The sequence below is a fragment of the Antechinus flavipes genome, chromosome 3, assembly GCF_016432865.1.
Source record: "Antechinus flavipes isolate AdamAnt ecotype Samford, QLD, Australia chromosome 3, AdamAnt_v2, whole genome shotgun sequence".
Taxonomy (NCBI): domain Eukaryota; kingdom Metazoa; phylum Chordata; class Mammalia; order Dasyuromorphia; family Dasyuridae; genus Antechinus; species Antechinus flavipes.
In genome coordinates, this window is record NC_067400.1 from 170,721,951 (window position 1) to 170,743,564 (window position 21,614).

The 21,614-nt window shown below is 31.6% G+C and overlaps 1 protein-coding gene across 1 annotated transcript in view; it reads right to left on the reverse strand.

Annotated features, from left to right (window-relative positions):
- Window positions 1-21,614, reverse strand: part of TUBGCP3 (tubulin gamma complex associated protein 3) — a 155,724-nt gene that overhangs the window by 41,486 nt on the left and 92,624 nt on the right. The window contains exons 12-17 of the mRNA XM_051984219.1: window positions 16,002-16,112; window positions 15,204-15,312; window positions 12,256-12,445; window positions 9,885-10,020; window positions 9,334-9,402; window positions 5,104-5,239 (exon numbers count right to left, since the gene is read on the reverse strand). Of these exons, the coding sequence (XP_051840179.1) occupies window positions 5,104-5,239; window positions 9,334-9,402; window positions 9,885-10,020; window positions 12,256-12,445; window positions 15,204-15,312; window positions 16,002-16,112 (751 nt within the window). The remainder of the gene's footprint in view (window positions 1-5,103; window positions 5,240-9,333; window positions 9,403-9,884; window positions 10,021-12,255; window positions 12,446-15,203; window positions 15,313-16,001; window positions 16,113-21,614) is intronic.

Consider the following 21,614-nt stretch of genomic DNA (forward strand, 5'->3'; position numbering starts at 1 on the left):
TGCTCAAAAGTTGTAGAGAATAATTTCTTCCTTGTTTCTGTATTTTGCTTATAATGCCATCTTCAGTCATTTATGTATTTGGCATTATCATGGCATATGGTGTGAGATACTGGTCTATAAGGCAGCGATGCTGTAAAGATTACTTTTATCTTTTTCCCAGCAGTTTTGTCAAATAGTGAGTTCTTATCTCAGTAGTTGGGATACTGAGATACAGTAAGCTGTGTTTCTCAAACACTAGATTACTATATCTGTTTTCTGTGAATGTTATAAATCTAATCTGCTCCACTGATCAACCTTCTTTTCTTTAATTACTACCATAATTTTAATGAGATCTAGTATTGCTAGGTTCCTGAGTATTTCTTCTTTTAAAAATTATTTCCCTTAATATTCTTAATTTTTTGTTCCTCTAGATAACTTTCATTGTTCATGTATTTTTTCCTGGCACAAATAATCCTTTGTTAGTTTGATTGGTATGGCAATAAATAGGTAAATTAATTTAGGCAGCAATGTCTTTTTAAATTATATTGGCATGATCTATTTTAACAATTAATATTTCTTTAATTACTTAGGCCTCCTATTTCTGTAAAATTTTGTAGCTAGATTCATATAAGTATGTCTTGATAAATTCCTAAATGTTTTTATGCATTATGCATTGTTTTATGAATTATGTAATTATTTTGAATGGAATGTCTCTTTCTGCTGTGTTTTGTTTCCAATAAAAAGGAATGCTGATAATTTGTGATTTTATATCCTGAAGCTATTGTTTAAACTTATTTTAGTTGACTTTTTAAGAATTCTCAGTAAATCATTATATCTACAAAAAAAAAAATTTCTTCTTTGCCTATGCTTATTATCTAAATGTCTCTTTCATACAGTGTTATAGCTGGCATTTCTATCACTATATTAAATGGTAGTGTTGATTATGATCAGCTTTATTATATCTCTAATCTTACTGGAAAAGTTTTGTTTAAGATAGATATTATTTGCTGAATCTTGAAAGAACCCAGGGAAGTAAGTAGTAAGAATATTCCAAGCAAAAGAACAGCCAATAAAAAGGGCTAGTCAAGAGATAGAATGTCAAGTGCAAAAAAAAGCAGGAATGCCAGAACACCTGGATCAAAGAATACACAGAGGGGATAAAGCATAAGAAAACTGCAAAGGTAAAAACTGGAAAGGCAAGAAGGAACCAGCATGTGAAGGGCTTTATTTATCAAAAAGGATTCGAAATTTAATCCTAGAGATAATAAAGAACTACTGGAGCAGGGAGGATCTATCCTGATTCACACATTCAGGAAATCATTTCTGTCAAATAAAGAGGATGGATTGAAATTGAACTGGGGGGAGAAGAGAGAAGAAAAAGCAAAGAAACCAACTAGATAGCTAGTGCAACAGTTCAGACCTGAGATGTTAAGAGTCTTTAGGAGGATGGAAGATGTGTGAGACATATACATATACATAGGGACACATATAGTAAATATTGTCAAGATAGAAACAAGAAGACATAATAACAGATTGGATGTGAAGTAAGTAAAAGTAAAATATTAAAGATGATGCCAATGCTGCAAGCCTGGGTGATTTGGAGGATAGATGATATCATCAAGAGGATCCAAGAAAGTTTGGAAGAGGAGAGGATTTAAGAGAAAGAGAGTAAGTTCTCTTTTGGACTTGCTGAGTTTGAAATGTCTATGGGACAACTAGTTTCAAACAAAGGGCAGTTGATGATATGAAATTAGAATTCAGGTCTGAATATACAAATCTGAGAATCATCTGCATAGACAACTGAACCCATAGAAGAAAATTAGATTACCAAGTGAGAAACTATTAATTGGAGAAGAGAATTAAGAATAAAGCCGTAGGGAATAAGATCAAGAGTGTTGAAATGTGTTTGTCTTAGCAAGGAAAATTACTTCTTCATGATGAGGCAGGAATGAAGGAAAAGTTAATTGGAGAAAGGTATGTGAGTGATTCAAGATGGTAAGGAGGGTAAAAAAAGGAAGATTAGATGTACACAAGTTTTGGTAAAGTATGAGGAAAAGTTCCTCACCCGAAAGGGTGGAAGGAGTAGTGGGTACCATAGGAAGCTTGAGAAGGGATAAGAAGATTTTGAATAGCTGCTGTGGTGCATGGAATGATGCTTGGTTGGTTAGCTGTTGTCCTTCGTTTTTGAAGAGGACCAAAATGACATCATGTTAAGAGTATATCTAATTGTGGATGCTCAGACTAATAAGAGTTTGGGATAATCTGCCACAGGTGGTAAACAAATAGTCGATTTGAGGCGCATTCTATAACTTTGTGCATCTTGTGTGTTTTCTGAACTATTCAACTAATTCAATTCAATGCAAAGAGAGGGTGCCATGCTGGGTGGTCCTGTGCCAGTGTGTCCTATGTCATACAATCAATTCTAAAGTTCTTAAGAGACCCTGAGAGTGTTCTTATAAAACTTTTTCTGATCACCATGTGAGTGAGTTTTTCACAAATAGTCTTTTGGGCAAGCATACATTTGGCATTCGAACAATGTGGGCCAGCCCATTGGAGTTGCATTCTCTGCAACAGAGTTGGAATGTTTGCCAGTTTAGTTCAAGAAAGGACCTAAGTGTCCTGTGTCTTACTCTGCCAGGTGATCTTCAGACTCTTCCTAAGACAATTCAAATGGGAACAATTCAATTTCCTCGCATATGGCCCTGATATACAATCCAGGCTTCACAGGCATACAACAATTAGATCAGCACAACAGTTCTGTAGACTTACAGTTTGGTAATCAAAATAATACATCTTCTCTCCTACATTTTCTTTCATAATCTCCCAAACACTGAGCTAGCTCTCATTTGTGTATCAACTTCATTGTTACTGTGTACATCCCTGAAAAGTATACTGCCAAGGTATATGAACTTATCCAATAGGATAGTTCATCCATCGCTAAGAAGGCAATGAATTTCATCTAAAAAATGGAATAATCAAGTGATTAAGAAGGTATATTAAGTTATTGTTCTATAAGAAATAATGAACAGGCTAATTTCAGAAAAGCCTGTAAAGATTTACATGAAGTGAAGCTGATTGAATTGAACAGAACCAGGAGAACATTGTTTTAACAGTTAAATTGTGTGATAATCAATTAGGAGAGTTAGTTCTTCTCAGCTATACTATTGTATATTCCAAGAACTTTGAATAGAAAATGCCAAATGCATGCAGAGAAAAAACTATGAAGATCAAATGCAGATTGAGGCAAAGCTATTTTGACCTTTTTTGTTTATTTTTTTCTCTTTCCCTTTTTCTTTGATCCTTTTGTTCTGGTTCTTCTTTCCCAACATAGCTAATGTAGAAATATATTTTAAATGATTGAACATGTATAAACTAAATTAGATTGGCTGGTGTCTTGGGGAGGGGACAGGTTTAGGGAAGGAGGGGGAAAATTGGGAATTCAATATTATATTAAAATGAATGTTGAAAACATTTTTATATCTAATTAGAAAAAAGGCTATTAAGTGTAAAAAAAAAAAAGGTATATAAGTATTGTCTTGTTTCAATCAGTTAAGATTAGATAATATAAATTTATAATGAGTCTAGTCAGGATGATGGTGTGATTTTTCTATATCTCCAGTATTGCATTGTCTTTGAATAATAGGTCTTCAACCTAATAATGAAGAGAAGTTTTAAAATCCTTTCTTTAAGAAGTAACAGTTTTTTACTCCATCATTATGAGATAAGTGTATATAAGACTTTCTTAGAGATTTACTGAAATACTTTGTTAAGTCAAAATTCATTAATATAGGAAAAATACAGAATTTTTAAAACTTTAAAATAAGTTACCTACTCATTGACTTACTTAACTAACACCTCACAAATTATCAATTCAAAATCCTGGCTAACTACCAAATTTATACGAATCTTCATAAAACCAAAAGTTAATATTCTAAGAATATTATGATTTTTGAACCACAACACAATTATAAAAACAATCCTGAATAAGAAATATAACTCATACAATGGTAAAATAGATGCAGGAAATGAACTTTCATCACCTACACACAGAGATTTTCCAAAAAAATATTTAACTAATATTTCTTTAGTGTAACAAGGAATGTAAGAATGAAAAATACATTTAAAATGAAAGAGCTTATAGTAAATTGATGCATATGAACTCTGAGAAATAATCATATATACTACTACTTAGCAAGTAAGTACAGACTTACTTGCAGTTTTATGCAGATGACATTCCCAATTTCCATCTCCATGTTTCTGTACTGACTAACCCCTCAGTATAGGATACATACTCCTTCTCTGCTTACACCCACCTCTAGGAATCCTAGATTTCCTTCAAGTGTCAACCCTAGTTTTATTTTCTACATAAAGTCTTCCTTTGTGGAAGGCCGAAACTCCAAAAAGGTGTGCTTGAATCAAACAACCGAGCACTTAAGGCTAATTACCTATTCGACAATGACTATATTAGCATGTCTTCTCACTGCTGGTGCTTGCATGGTTGGTGTTAAGATAAGATAGGCAAGAATTAGAGGGTGGAGGGAGAGAGGTAAAGGCATTTGGCTGTAGGACGAGGAGAAGAGAGGCTGATAATTCTGGACTCCAGAATCTAAGATTTTGCTTGTCTGCCTCCTTCACTTCTCCCCTTAAAGACCAAGGACTTTAATTTATCCTGACTCTGGCTGACCCCGAGGCCCTCCAGGGAGTGAACCCATACTCCACATTCCTTGATTACCTATGAAACTAAAACCCTCCATCTCAAAACTACACTGTATCTATTTGATATCCATATGCTATATTATACTATATATACACACATATAATTTCCCTGTTAGAATGTAAGCAGAGGACAAACTATTTCACTTTTATCTTTCAGTTCTCAGAACTTAACCTAGTGCCTGAAACAGCAAATATTAAATAAATGCTTATTGACTTAAATGAATATTTGAGCCTAAACTAAATTGAATTTTCTCAAAAGTAGAAAAAGAAATAGCAATGATCTTTAAATTTAGTCAATGATTTTATTTTATTTTTTTTGAAGAATCCAGTAAAAACAGTTTGAACCAGATGTAAAACAGATTCATTTATAAAAGAAAATTCAGTTAAACATCAGAGTTTATATTTTACCTGGCATATTTCTCAGGAGTTTTGCATTGCACATATGTCCTTTCCGTATGTCAGTGAGGATATATTCCATCCGTTTAGCTCGCCAAAGAAAGTTAAAAACCCTTAGATAATGACTCATGCACTCTCTAGTAAACACCTGAAAAGAATAGCAAACAATCTTAAAGTATTGCCATCATCTACTGACACATGTTTTATGTCTGAGCAGTTTTATAAGGAAAACTTATTAATATCTAATCTACTATAATTATGAATAAATGTATAATTTACACAAGTGTGAAGTTCTGAAAAGAGATGATCAAATATATTTTAAATTAAAAGATAAGAATAAATAGAACATAAACCTAATCTTCTAGAAATATGTCATCCAAAGATACTTTATATTTAGCTTTGGGAGTAGATATATTGCCACACCAAGGCATCACTCACCATCAACCAGAACTTACCATTCTTATTTACAACATTCCATCTACACATCTTTGTATAGGCTAATGTCTTTATCTGGAATGTTTTTCATTTCATCTCTAGAAACTACCACCTCTCCCTTCAAATTATCAGATCAAGAGCTAGCTCCTATAAAAGAGCTTTCAAAATTTCCCCAATTGTTACTATTTCCCTCCTCTCAATTACAAAATTATAGATTTTACTTTTACTTATAAGTATATATGATATTTCCTTCAGTTAAATGTAAACTCTTTGGGGGAAAGGACTATTTTCTTATTTTCTGGATTTGTATCTCTAATACTTAATACAGTTTGGCAAGAAGTGCTTTTTGAACCTCAAGTGGTGGTCAATATTTCTGTAATAAATAAATAAAAGTCAAGGAAGCAAGATTTCTTAGTGAGAACACTAGATAAAAAGATTTGGGAAATTGCTTCTATTTCTTTCATTGGGAGACCTTGAACAAATCCCTTCACCTCGCTAGGCTGAAGATTCGTCACCTAAAAGAAGGCAGAAGTTGGATTAGATAATTTCTAAGGTAGCATCTATCTCTAAAATTCTATTTATGAAGACGAACATATGAAATAACTGACAAAACTATAAGACACACTATGTAATTAATATTGTGTGGCAATACTGTTAATGTTAAAAGAACTCGGAGAGAAACAAGAACAAAAGGGGCTATAGAAGACTTCATGGAAAAGCCTGACTTTGAATGTAAAAGAATGGGTAAAAAGATGTTTTAAATAAATTTTGCTGAAATCTTTTCTTTTTATATTCCCTACATTTGCCAATTTATCATTTGCCTTTCCCCTCACAGACAATCCCTTAAAACAAAAAAAGAAAAAAATTTTAAGGGTAAAAAACGGTTCTGTCAAGTCAAACAACATATTTAAAAATGCTGACATATACAGTGTTTCTACACCTAGAGAGGCACTTCTATAACTCTTCTGGGAGTACCAAATTAGATTATCAAAAATTTTGCAACATTCAGTTCCAAATGAGTATAGTACCAATAGTTAACTATAGGCACCTTTTGCCCATTTCCCACTAATCTGCCTACATCTCTAGAGAAGTCCAGAGGACTAAGGGTCATTCTATCCTAGTCCTTATTTATAGTATGTTATGATCAGCTAGGTTGGTCTTCAAAAAGCAAAAATGATCTGCTAACAGGACTACAGAAACCTTTTCAGATACCAGGATAGTTATGTTAGTTAGCCCAAGCTCTACCTACATGATAAGCTGAACATCTACTGATAAAAATAATATTTCTCTTTTAAATGTTTTATTGCTCAAAGTTCTTCATTGGTAATGTGTAACAACTCATTTTAGCCCACCATTCATTTCTTCATTGTTATTTGAGTAATCTGCAATTTCTTAAAGATTATGGGATTCAGATTTCAGAACCACAAAATACCAGACACTAGTGTTTTAAAAAATTCTTTTGTTTAACAAATACAATTCATCTTGTTCTGTTTATCCTACTAAATTCTGTGTCTAGCTCTTTGTCCATTTGCAGTGTTTAATTGTAGTGGAAATAATATCTTACACCTTTTCCCCCATGCAACAGGCCCAAGTTAGGCTAGTTTTTCCGTAAGAGAAAACAAAGGTATCCTAGGACATGAGGCTAATGCTACATCTTTGACTCCCTTGACAAAGCTTCCTGGTTGGATCAAGCTATACTGATATCGCTTCCTGATCACAAATAAGCAAGTGGACTTCACTAATGTGAAATTAAAGCTCTTCTGATTTGAAGGATGTCCCTAATATAGAACATCTAATGACCATACAAGTCACCACAATCTGCTGTACTGGCCAGACATGTTTCCAACAGAGACAAGGAGTCTATATATACCAAGTTAAGTTTTGGAATATCTCTATTGAATCAAGATCCACTTCACATTCTGCTACAAAAATATAAGTCACTGCTGAAATGAATATGAGGATTACATCTTGTATATTTTCTTATGTTCTGAAATGCTTCACAATGAAGCAAATTTGTTCACAAATGCTTCTCAATAAACATATGTTCAATTAAATTTGTAACTGTTATCTTACTGTTACATAATTTAACCTTTCTTTATTGATTCAAAATCTTGTGACACTTGAGGGCCATTATTAAAAATACTAATCCTCTCTGAACAGGTATTAGAGATGTTGATGCAGCAGATAGGTGTGAATGTGTACTGAAGATAATATGTTTCATATATTTTTCATTTTTCCCTCTTTTAAACCACTTCTTGATATGTTTTTCTTGTTTCTTGACTATTTTCCAAAAAATGGAATGCAGAAAAAATTCTAGTTTTCATCAAGTATTCAAGAAGTTTCTCTAAAGTGTTAAATGAACAACAATATATGCCTTTGCACTGCTATTCAGTCCTGTAACATTATGAAATAATTTAGAGATCACACATATAGATAATGTTCAGTGATTTAAAAGATTTTCTCCACAGGATACCTATTTCTCTAAGCACTTAAACTTCTGTGAAGCATTCATCTAATTTAATATGGTATCCTTTACACTATGCAAAACTTTCTAATGTACACCATCTAACATGAGGAGTTGTAATTACGTTTCTTTTATGTTAAATCTTAGATTACTTTCCAAGCTTTATAGGAAAACCTAATCTCTGCTTGATTTTAGGCAGTAAAAAAATTGCATAGTAAAAATATTCATAGTTTGCATAGAAAATAGAAAGAAAAAGTCATGTTATTTGAAATGAAGCACTTAACAAAATGTACTTTAGTAGACTATTTAAGAAAAATAACTAAATGTTTATAAGTATGTTAATAGAGTTAAATTTAAGAATAAATCACATAATTTTAATTATAACTTAAGACAGGTTAACAGTACTGATTTAAGAAATTAAAGTCAGAAAAAATTCACTAATAGTTAATACCTCACAGAATTAATATGATGCCAGTAGCACAGAAGCTATTTACATGATTTATCATACTAGAAGGAGAACTGACATGGCTACAGCAATTCTTATAATCTTATATTGTGTTTAGCGATTTAAATTTTAAAGGTATAAAAAATCAGTAGGATTCAGAGCATTAGGATTAGTACTTTTCTAAGATTTCTAGGTGAACAGTCAGATGTCCAAACAATAATATTAGTTTTAATTATACTTTGCCAAGTAAAGATATCAAATAGATGTTTTTTGGATCTACTAGTTATAAGTTCAAAAAGACATTAATCAATAACAATATGTTAAAGTCTTCAAAAAACAGTCATGTTAAGAAGAGCTATTTCTTCCCTTTATCTGTGGGAAGACAACTATGCTGGTCAAACTTTTATTCTTTAATAAGTGTTAAAAGAAATAGTACATTTCTTTATATATAATAAAAAGCACTTTGAACAATAGTACAGCTATTTTCTCATCAGTTCAAATGAATACTACATATCAAATTTTATTTAAGTAGTACAAATACGATTCCCCTGAAATACATTTTATACTTCCTTGCAAATTATCCCAAATTAGTTGCTACAGTCTAGGAATAATGGAATAAAATGAACAATCCATTTATTAAGTACTTGCTGAAATCTACAAGAGAACAAATGATTTATTTTTTTAAAGAATGTTTTTAATAATGGGGCATTTTAGCATTCATTAATAATTTAAAGAAATTGAAGTTTTGGCTTAAGTGTTCATTCAATGGGTATATTCCAGACGCCAAGTGATAGCTTTAATCAGAAATTCTTTGAGTAGAAAGGTCATTTAAAAATAACAAAATATTTAGCAATCTAAGCAACTATGAATCCTACACAAATACACAAAATGATCTTACAGTTGCAATTGGTCCATCAACATGATAGTCCAAGCTAAACACATCCCATCCAGTGTCACCGGGAGATACCTAGAATGGAAAAAAAAAATACTGCTAAAGATCTTATTCTCCCTAAAGAGAACACAAAACAAAATAAGGTGTTACTGTGAAAATTGACACAATGTAGGCATCAGTAGATAAGTTTCTTGAAAATAATTTTTAATTAATTTCCATGTTTTTGTATTGACAAAAAATCATTAAGATATGATTTAAAAACCATTTTAAACAAAAGAAAAAAAAAGTTATGTTGATTTTTTATTACAAATGGACAATTAAAAGGTTCATTCTGGTAGTTATAATGCCTCTGAAAAATCTAATCTACCACTACACATATCAATTTGATGATAAATTATATTCATCATTTTATAATTTGATCCCTGCCCATCCACCAAAACATCTTAAATGCTAGTAAAACTATTGCATGTACAAAAGTCTTAATTTTATTTTAGAACAAAATTTATTCCAATAATCTTTTTGTAACTGGCATAAAATTAGGGACAAGGTTAAAATACCTCCAGAAGTCTAACATCCAGTCGTTTAAGGATTTCAGGACTGTCAAACTGTGCATTAGTTGCCCTGACAGCAGTTTCAAGAATTCCTGTCAAGTTATGCTGATACAAAGTGGTAGCTGGACGGACAAGCTCTGGTCTGACAGATAAAAAGACACATTTAAAGAAATAATTAGGTACCTAAAAAGTATTTTGATAACTAAAGCATCACAACACAGCTTAAATTTACCTGGTTTTAAGATAGGATATCTCCAATTATTTCAAACATTATCACCAAAATCTACTCTCAATTCTTGGCATACTTCAAAATACATTAAATTTTAATTCACTTTAAACACTCAAATATCACAAATCTCAAAAGGCTGTAAATTCTCCATTATAAGATATCTACATCTTCAAATGCTTACTCATCATATATACTTCCAAATAAGTGAGATGACATTTTTACCTGTTATAATATATTTGTACAATAAGGATTTATTACACATTTATTATTTGTTTGGCACAGATTTTAAAATTTAAGAATAAAGTCCTTCATCATCACTTATAAACATATCCCTTCCATTTCATAAGGGATACAGGATTTGGCCAACTGATTGGGTTCCTGATATACATACTTATACCCATACATCGGTATAAGTAAGTATGGTATGCACACACAGAGCTAAGTGGCACAGTGGACAGATTGCTGAGCCCTGGAGTCAGGGATACTTGAATTCAAATCTGCTCTAATACTAGATATGTTACACTGAGCAAGTCACTTTACCTCTTTTTGTCAGTTTCCTCATCTGTAAAATGGGCAATAATAGCATTTATCTAACAGGATAATTATGAGGATCAAATGAAATATTGTAAAGTACTTAGCACAATACCTGGTACATAGTAAGTGCTATATAAATATTTGTAATTATCATTATTATTATTTACATTAAAGTGACCTTTGTAACCACAAAGCTATTTCTTTTAAATACTAGTTTTTAAAAGCTTTTACATACATCAATTTAAGGAGTCTAAGCATCTCATATTCCCAAGTTCATGCAAAACAAAATTTTATGATAATCAAGGTTTGTTTCATTCTCTGAAGAACTCCCCTCTCCCCCCCCAACTACATGGTTCAAAAAGCAAAATGACCTTATATCTAGTACCTTATACATCGCAGCTATTTTCAGAAATGATACCATGGTCAATATAATCATTATCAAGTAATAAAAAAGCAGATGGGTTTTTTGCCTTTTTTTTTTTTTTAAATGAAGGCAGCTAAGAGAAAGGAACTCTTTCCATTGGGTTTAAAAATGCTGCCAAATGCATCTGGAATTGCTAAGTATAGTTATAGCTTACAAGACTCATAATGACCATTCTTTTTCACACTTAAATCTGCTCTCTGATAACAAGGGAGGCTGCAATATCTGACATGAGCATCTTACTTACTATAGACTTAAAACAAGAAGCAATCTGATATCCTGTTGCCTTCAAGTAAAGCATACACAAAAAGCTAAGTGATTTTTATTCCAGTCACATTCCACTCTATGAGATCTACCCCCATAACCTGGGTTGTTTCTGGAACTGCAGTACTGAACCACTTAAACAGACTAACTTCCAGATTAAGAACATTATCTTGGAACCAAAGTTGTCAAGTAGAATGTCGCTATACTACAAAAAAGTTTTTGCTTAAGATTAAACTATCAATGCAAACAAAAAATCAGAAATGTAATTTTAAAAATTTACTTAAGTTTCTTTTTCTGGTATCCTTTGTTATGAATTAAAGGTAAAGTTAATTCTATATCCATTTATGTCATGACTCTCTAATTTTGTATAGTGTTCTTTGTGTACATGTTGCTTCCCTGAGTAGAATATAAACTTAATAGCAAAAACTGTTTCATTTTTGTCTCTGCATCCCTAGTACTTCGTTTAGTGCCTGAAAACACAGTAAGTATGTGGTCCATAAATGACTATTGACTTGGATACTCCCAGTATATACATCTTCATCCCAAAGATTGTATTCTGGCAACTATTAATGAAGATAACAAGATTTCTTTTAAATATCTTGAAATTCTATTTTTATCTTATGAATTTGGTTTAAAAATGTATTTTGCATTAAAGGCAAATCATAGAGTTTTCTTCTTAATTATACTTAAAAGTGTGAGGATCAAATGAAATACTAATTGTAAAGTACTTAGCACAGTACCTGGCACATAGTAAGTGCTATATAAATATTTGTAATTATCATTATCACTGTTATTATTATTATATACTAATTACACTAAATACACTAATACACTAGTTACACTAAAGAGCTTTTTTTTTTTTTTACTATACATACTATTTCTACCACATGTTTAGAAGCACAAGAAATATGTATTTGGATTTTTCTTACTTAAGCAAGTCCATTAAGTGCCTTATAAAATCTCCTTGACCAAGAAGTAAATATCGCCGCATAGCCTGCATGTGCTCCAATAAACTGTATTTTTTATTAAGAACATCCAATAAGTATTTGCTGGTCTCAAAATAAGCTGCATCAATTTTTCCTTGAAATGCATTTTCCAAATCTGTGAATAAGTCTGCAGCTGTAACATAGAAAAGTATATATGTATACTTTATTTGCATATAAACCAAGATAGCAACTAAAAAGGCATATAGATATGTACATTTGTCAATATTGAACATTTCTGAAAATCCTACTCTTCCCATCTAAAATGCTAGACAATATATGGAATCATACCTATCATTACCAAACAGAATTACTGATAACTTTCATAAGATCTAACACCTAATTGAATTTATAGCATATCCAGTATATTTTACACAATTAACAGGAAAACAAGATGATCAGTACATGATAAGCAGTATGTACCAATGGTACTTGTTATTGCAGTCTAAATAATGGCTCCTAAAAATAAGCTATATAATAAGGTATTCTCACCTATATGTCAATCCAATGGAAATGAACCTCACAAGAACTGCATTATAAACTCCAACTATTATAAGGCAAGTGTTACTCCCAAATTCTACCACTACAGCTTCTGCAAACTAAAAGGAAACTATATAAGAAACGTCTTTTGGGAATGAATTTAAATAAATTTGGAAATATTGGGAAAATTCATGGTTAATTCAAAAAATATTTTATTTGTTCTTCATACTAATAGATCCAAACAAATTTGTCTTTTATATTTTAAGGTAATCTGAATCTTTTCCTTGCTTTTTTTTCATTTTTAAATAATGCAAATATCAAAAAGAAAAAGAAACATTTGTCTAATTATTAAGAATAGCTAAATTCAAAAGTTAGTGGGGAGGGGGTTGTTTCTTAAAGATAACAAAAACCAGTAACAATCAAAGATCATCAATGATACTAATGTTTGGTTACATTCAATAAATATTCAATTCAATAGAAATTTATTAAATAACTACTATAAAATACTATGCTAAATATTGGGGACACAAAGAAGATGTAAGATGTGGCCATACCTTTGTGGAACAAATAATTCAATAAAAAAGATGAAATTTTACATAAATAGTTATGACATAAGGCAGAAGGCAATAAGTACAAAGGAAAGGCACAAGCAAAAGGAACTGATAAAGTTTTCCTAGAAAAGATGGTGGGGAAGCTAGGTGGCACAGTGGCACCAGCCTTGAAATCAGGAGGACCTAAGTTCAAATCTGGTCTCAGACACTTAACACTTCTTAGCTGTGTGAAGAAAAGGTGGTACCTAAATTTCAACAAATGGAAATAAGTTGTTAAAGGATGGAGATTTAATTTGGGAAGAATGGCATGAACAAAAGCAGAAAGACAGGAGAAGTCAGGTAAAGACCAGTAAACAGTTCAATTTAATTGGAATAATCAGAGAAATGTATTTAATTGGAAAGAAGATAACTAAATAGCCGAAAAAGCTTGGAGAAAGCCATAACATGTCACTATGTGAAGCTTAGTTGGCAAACAATGGATGAATACTGAGGGCTACTCAGTAGAAAAAATCATCATCAGATAACTGAAAGGTTAATAAATCAATCAGCAAGTATTTAAGAAGTCCATCTTTTGTGCCAGGCATTATGCTAGACAATGGAGATACAAGTATAAAGAATGAAACAATCTCTACTCAAAAGGAGTTTACAGTCTAATAGAAAGACAACTATATATAGAAATATATATAGCATAAAATGACAAAATACAAACATATGCATTGTAATTAAATACAAGGCAGTTTGGAAAGGACACTAGCAATTGAGAGGATCAGGAAAGACTTCATGCAGAAGTTGGTATTTGAATTGTTTTGGAGGAAGAGAAAAAACTATGATACCAGAGATAAAGAAATAGCACAAAGAAAAGTTATAAAAAGTTATAATCATATGGAATATGATCACTACCAAATATATAGGGATAAGAGATGGAGTACTAAGCCTGAAAAATGAAGGTGGCAAACTTTGCTGAATCACAGAGTATGAAAAGAAAAAATACTGTTCAAAGACATTGTACAGGTTAAGACTAGGTTTGGTAGGGTTTTAAAAGCTAAAAAGAGGTGCTTATGTTTGATTCATTACAGGAGTCACAAAAGTTGATCTGGGCTCAAAGAAAATTACTTTGGCAGCAGTGTCTAATTGTACTGGAGCAGTGAGAATCTTGAGGCAAAGAGATTAATTAGGAAACTTTTGGAATTATCTGGGTAAAAAGTAATGAGGAAGACTAGATGAGCACATATAGAAATAATTGTTTAAATTTATTTCCTTTTTGTTAAGAGGTGAGAAAACAAGATGTAATTGAAAGGACACGATGTTAAACTAAGGAATCCTAGATTCTAATGCCAGTTCTGCCACTAGTCTCAATTATGACACTTATTTAACTTCTTTGTTTCCTGCAGTGAATCAGATTTCTCAGATTCCTTCCAAGTGAAGATGTCACTGACAAAATGTATAACAAGAAAAAAGAAAAGAGGGTCAAGATCAGAGCATAGGGAACAATTGGAAAATATGACATGGATAATGACCCTGCAAAACAGAATGTGGAATGATCAGACAGTAGAACTAAAAGAAAATGCCATAAAAAAATCCAAGAAGGAGAGAGTATTTAAAAAGAGAAGTAGTCAAATGTCAAAAGCTGTTCAGTTCATGAAGGATGAGAATTTTACTTAGAGATTAGTTAAGATGTATTTTGATTATTATACTATGAAAAGAAACTTACAAATTATCTCAAATAGGATCAACTTTTTTTTAAATGTGTAAACATAAATTTACATAAATAGAAACAAATAAATTGTATATGTAAACATAAACAATAAATATGGAGTCAGTCATAAGATGTTATAAAAAGTTATGAATTCGGAATCATCATACCATCTTTTGGGGATTCTGTGGATTTTGTCACAGCTATCATCTTTGCAGTTGGTGTTTGATCATGACAAACCTGATGCAAGAAATTAATAGATTTTCCTATCAGAAGAACCTAAACAAAGACAAAAAATATTATGGTTAACTTCATAGAAATTATAATAATTCCCCAAAATGCACCATACACAAATATATTACAAAATCTTACCAGTTTTATTAAAACTGCATCAAGACATCACACACACACACACACACACACACACACACACACACAATATTTAGAGTATACACAAATTCATGTATAATATATAAGCTACAAATTTACTCATGTAAAAATCTTATACAGTTCAATTTTTTTAATCACACTTAGGAATTTCATTGGAACTCCCAGTAAGGAAACTCTTCCCAAAACAAGGGGACAACTACTCTGCAACTTTAGAGCCTTAGAGCATTAAAAGATTAAGTAACAACCAAGGCCAAAGCAGGACTTGAACTCAAATTTTCCTGCCTCCAAAACCAACTATTCATTATGTCATACTATCTTTTCTTCATAAATATTTGTGATTTTTTAAAAACCGATATATCTATAGTGTCAAAAAATGCCTCCCCCTTCCCTCGCAGGTGGTTTACAATTCATAATATAATTCAAGAAAACAAAATATCTAGAAAACAAAACTAGTTTTTTTTTCCTTTGCATATTGTAAACTATTTATTAACCCCCCCCCAAAAAAAAATCAGTACAAAAAGCAATAAAAAAGCATTATGCTAAATCATTAAATAATACAAAGGCTCTTTTATCCATACCTTTCTGGACTGATCCATTGTAATAAAAGAAGGAATCATAGATTTCCTTAAAGTATACTTGTCATGCCACAGCCGATCAGTTTTAACTGTAGGATCTGAAGCTACAAAAAACTGAAAGGAAAAACAGGTATCATTTTAAATATTATGAAATATTATTATTATAGTTAGCTATGATTTCTAGATGATTTAAAGTTTATTTTTAAGTAACAATACTTTTTAGAAATGTTAAAAGATTTTGGATAGAAATTTCCTAAAATAGATTACACATTTGCTCACATTCCTAAAAAACACATTTCTCCACATAACTAAGCTTTTACTTCATTCTGGATTAACATTATGATTTATTTTTTTCAAAACTTTTTGAGGTGTACATGTTTTCTTGCTGCTCTCCCTAAGATGTTCTACTTTAACTTTACTAAGTTCATCCTGTCAGTTATCAGTCCTCACCAGGGCAGGATGACTGTAACAAACCTTTACATTTTCAATATGTTGATTCTAATCCATGGTAGACTTTGTTTGAAGATAAGCACGCTTATAATTAGTGTATAACAAAAGTAAGACTGTGTATACCTACACATACCTACAATACAATACAAATATTACTTACCTACAAATAAAGTTCCTGAGGACTACCCTGATTTCATAGTCACAAATTTATCTCACATTCTTCCCTCTTTCATATTTCATACACCAGTCAAATGAGAATAATCATGATTATCAGAATTCCATTCTACACTAATAATCAGTCATTAAACAAAATTCTCAATATTTTTATATCTTGTAATTAAACTTGAATGACTTTGACATATGTACAGAAGACATCATGCTGGAGGAATGTAAGGTAAGGATTTTGTTCTATCTATTTAAATACATTTTATAGTCTACAATAAGAACAGTGAATCTAGTACTCTCTATACCCTTCAGTCAATTCTATAAATGCAAAGAAAAGGAGATGCAAACTAAGTAGCATTATGGACATAATCCTAGGCCCAGAGACAAAAAGATTTATCTCCCTGAGTTCAAATCTGGCTTCAGGCATTTACTTAGAGTTGTGGGATCCTAGCCTTAACACGGTCCTAGTTTCTTTTATCTATGAAATGAGTGGGAAAAGAAAATAACAAATCACTCATACTGCCAAGAAAACTTCAAATGAGGTCACAAAGAATCAGACACAAATGAAATGACGAACAACTACACAGGATAGTTCATAAAAGACTATAGTTTTCCTTCCTGATGATTTCACCAAGGATGCCCCAAAACTTTCAATAGTATATTCTCCTGAAAGTTTTATACAGATTAAAAATAACAATAACAACAACAAAAACTAAGTAGATAAGATTTTAATTATTGATGTTTTTATGACCAGAATTTCTGGTAATAAAATTTTCAAATTTTTTCTATGAGTCCCCTCTTATATCCATCTTATGAATTGATGAATATCTTTATAATTATGTAATTTAGCCATTGAGCATTTTTAGGTATTTACTATGTCAGGCACTGTTCTAAACACAGGATACAAATTCAAGCAAAATCAAGGAGCTTTAAGAGGTGAAGATATGGTGGAGTAGAGGAATGGAAAGTGCTCAAGAGTAAGGATATAATGGAAAAGTCTAGATTGCAGCCTGATGAAAAACATAGAGATGGCTAAACTGATCACTCTCCTTAAATGGAGGCACTGAACGGGCCCATCTATCAGAGAAAGGAACAAGAGGGGCTGAAGATACTTGTGATGTGTGAATCCCAGGGCTGAAGTGATACTGTAGGAGAAAGCATTTTGTAAGCATAAAAGATGAATATGGACTGCAGCCCAGTGAGAAAGGAAGAGATGGTCTGGTCTAAGTGACTCCTAAATGGAGGTTGTCACCCTCATATAAATCTACTTTATGAATATTTAGCTTCTCCCAGATGCTATTCCATCTTTTCTGGTCTTCATCTGCTTTTGGTCCTTCCAACTTCATCCTTAAATATTCTTGAGATAGATTCACTTAGTTGTATATCTTAACAGGTTTTCTATAAATTGCTTCTACTTTTTATAAAGTTTCCAGTTGTCTTTGCATGCATGATAAAACCAATTTCCTTAACTCCTTTATTGTTACTCCCAGGACAACTTGTATAACATGTCCTTCCATTGTGTTTCAACTCTCTTTTGTCTTCTGGTTTTCTATAGTAAGAATGTATCAGGTCCAGCATATCTACTCACTATTAGTGACTGGACACAAGACTGACATTCAAAGTATCAACAGCTAAATTAATGTTTGCGGATTACCTAAAAACACTAGGTTTCTTGACACTTGATGCCATTATGATAGTAAAACTGATAGGACAGAGAATCATTGTGCATTTTTGTATCAACGATCAAATAATTAATCAACAAGTGGCCAGTCTATTGGTGATTCACTACTCCATAAATAACTAGGTGGGCCTCAGGAAAGTAATCCTTTGTCAATTGTGCAAGTATTATAATGCTGATTTCTCAAATGAGGCAAATGAGACTCTCAGGAAAACTGACTCATCTTAATCACATAGCTATTAAGTGGCAGACTGGGGACCTGGACTTCAACCTAAGATTCCTAACTTCAGTACTATTTCTATTACTAAAGTATATGCTCAATATATATTTACTGAATAGAATTTGTGTCATTTATTTTCACTACTCAAAGGCTTTGCTTGATTTCTAGTTACTGATTACATTCTGCATGATATTCATTGTAATGTATTTCGAATATAGATATGTGCAAACTACCACATCCATAATATGAAATCTCTTTATTTATAATAGTGTCTATCATATATATTTTGATAGGGCTGCTAGTTGGTACAGGAAAGAGTGTGTTGGGTCTGGAGCCAGAAGGACTATCTGAATTAAAATCTCCTGCCTGACCCTGGCACTTAATTAATTAATTAATTAATTGAGTCATTTAATCCTGTTCGCCTCAATTTCCTTACCTGTAAAATCAGTTGGAGAAAGAAAGGGTAAATCAGTCCACTACCTTCTCAAGAAAACCTAAAATGGGGTCATGAACAATCAGACACAACTGAAAAACAACTCAACAACAAGATCCTTATTGCTACAAAGATCAAAATGAAAACTTTTATTTGGCATTCAAAGCCCACAACTATCTGACTCTAACCTATCTTTCTGAATGATTATGTATTATTACCCTTTTGCATTCTATTTTCCATTAGTCTAATCCACTTTCTATTTACTATGTACAATACTACATTTCCAGTCTTCAAGCCTTTGTACAACCTATATACCTTGCCTAGAATAATCTCCTTCTTTACCTCTTCCTCTCAAAATCCCTGAATCTATTCAAGATTCAAGTTCCATCTTCTACTTATTACTTCCAAAAATGCCTCCCACAGTAGCACTTACTAGATATTTGATAAATGCTTGTTGAATTGGAAACAATGTAAGTCATAATTGAGTCTGAATTAATGTTTGTGTCTATATTTATTTCAATTAAAAAAATAAGAATCTGGCAAACTCCTAAGCATACAATACCTATCCAGTCACTCCAATATCATTTTTATTTTATCATTTTTTAAATTTTACTTTATTCTTGCTATTAAAAGTAAAAAAAGTGAGAGGTAATATAAATTAGAGGAATCATAGTAAGGAATATCATGATCCAATTACTAGAAATAAGTAAATCTAGTGCAAAAGAAGAGTTTCTCTATGGGATACATCTAAATTAAATTAAAGGAATTTTAGGAATCAAATTCAACTACAGAGAAATCTACATCTTAACACGCAATACAAAAACAGAAAAGAGTTCAGAAAATAAAATTTACGCTAAGTTTTAAAGTACGCAATGAGTCATCTGACATTCACCATTCTATTTTGCCTACCTAGTCAGATTTTACTAAACCTGGAATGATTAGAGCTATAGTTTTCCTATAATTGGTACATATGATTCATGTATATAAATATTCTTATTCATATTCATATATAATTTCTAGCTTTAGTAGCAGATCAACTTCAGGAACAAAGTTACTAACTTTAACTATCTGATGAAACCAACAGGCTCAGAAGTGACTTTTAAAGTGAATGATAAGTGTCAGTTTGAGTATCATTATATTTGTTTTTTTAACCTTTTTTTTCAAATATCTTTAAAGCTAACTGAAAATGTTATTCTACAAAATTCTTTAGTTTTATTGCCTATGTAAGTATTTCATATTTGTGTTCTAATCTGCTCTGTAATAATGACTTTCTTTAGATTGTACTTTCATCTTACAAATTACGGTTTTAAGATTAGTCATTTTAAAACTAGCAGCTTTCTAGCTAACAGGGTCTTTATCAGCTTATTAGCTGAATAGAAAGTGACAGAGAAGTGAAAAAAATCAACAAAATTCATTTGAATAAGATCCTTTCTGAGAAGCATTTGGCTCTATTCCATATTTTGGTGTAGGACAAACTCAAGCCTAAATGCTCCAAACTAGAAAGGGATATGAAGAATCTGGAGTAACTTAGTGACAGGTTGATATGATTTTTGATATGATTACAGTCTGCCATAGTCTCAAAGTCAGTCAATTTTAAAATATACATATAACAAAAAACTTCTTCCTTCAGTCCTATTAGCCTGGTCTACCCCTTCTAAGGGAAGTCTCTAAACAATGAACTGGGATGATAACTTTCCTAAAGCCTACAGTTCAAATACATATTACCTTTCAGGAAACAGGAAAGGAGTTTTTCCTAGCCTTTTCTAATTAGCAAGTTAATTTTCAAGATTATGGAATTGGCATGTTTTTTAGGATAAAGAACCTGGCCCCAAGGGTTATATGCACTTGGTACTGGCATATGAAGACCAAGACCAATTAAAATTTCAGCAAGATAAGGGATGATTTTGATAAGAGTCCAGGAACAGATTTCATCAACAGTAACATTTTGTCGATACATTTTCGTATAATAAGAACAAATAAATATTTTCAATATTTTCAAAGATTGACTTGCCACATCTTATCCTCTCTGTACTAAGGGTGACTTCATTTTTACCTCCCATCCGGTAGCTTACTGCCCCCTTCCACATACATGTCATCTCTTCTATTACACTGAAGTAAAGGGAACTTCTCACCTTTGTATTTGTATCACCAACCCTTAACATTAGGAATGACACATAGTAAGTGCTTAACAGAATTTAGTGGAATAAAGAGTATTTTCTAAAACTATCCTTTACTAAGGTTATATGGGTTCAGATTATGCTAATGAGATCAGGAATCTTGTGTTTGATCCTTTTATTAACTAAAGAACTGATATGCACAAGATAATATTTGCCTTAAATGTTTTTATAAAGAAATTTAGAAAGCAAATCACTTAAAGCCAAAATCCCTAATCTTCAAAGGTAATTAATATGTTTATCAAAACAATTATCAATTTATTGGCAATGCCAAAAATTTAGATAACAGAAAAATTTTAAAGCAGACTTACTTGGTTTACATTAACTCTTTAATTCTGAATATATAAGTAAAGACCATTTTGAAAGATATAAGCAATTGCATCAAGGCTATCATTGCTTTGTAGATTACATTATGCTCTATAAAAATAAAAAATAAAAAAACCTTTAGCCTAGCAAGAGTAATCTAAAAGGTTACTCAACCAACAAACTATATATG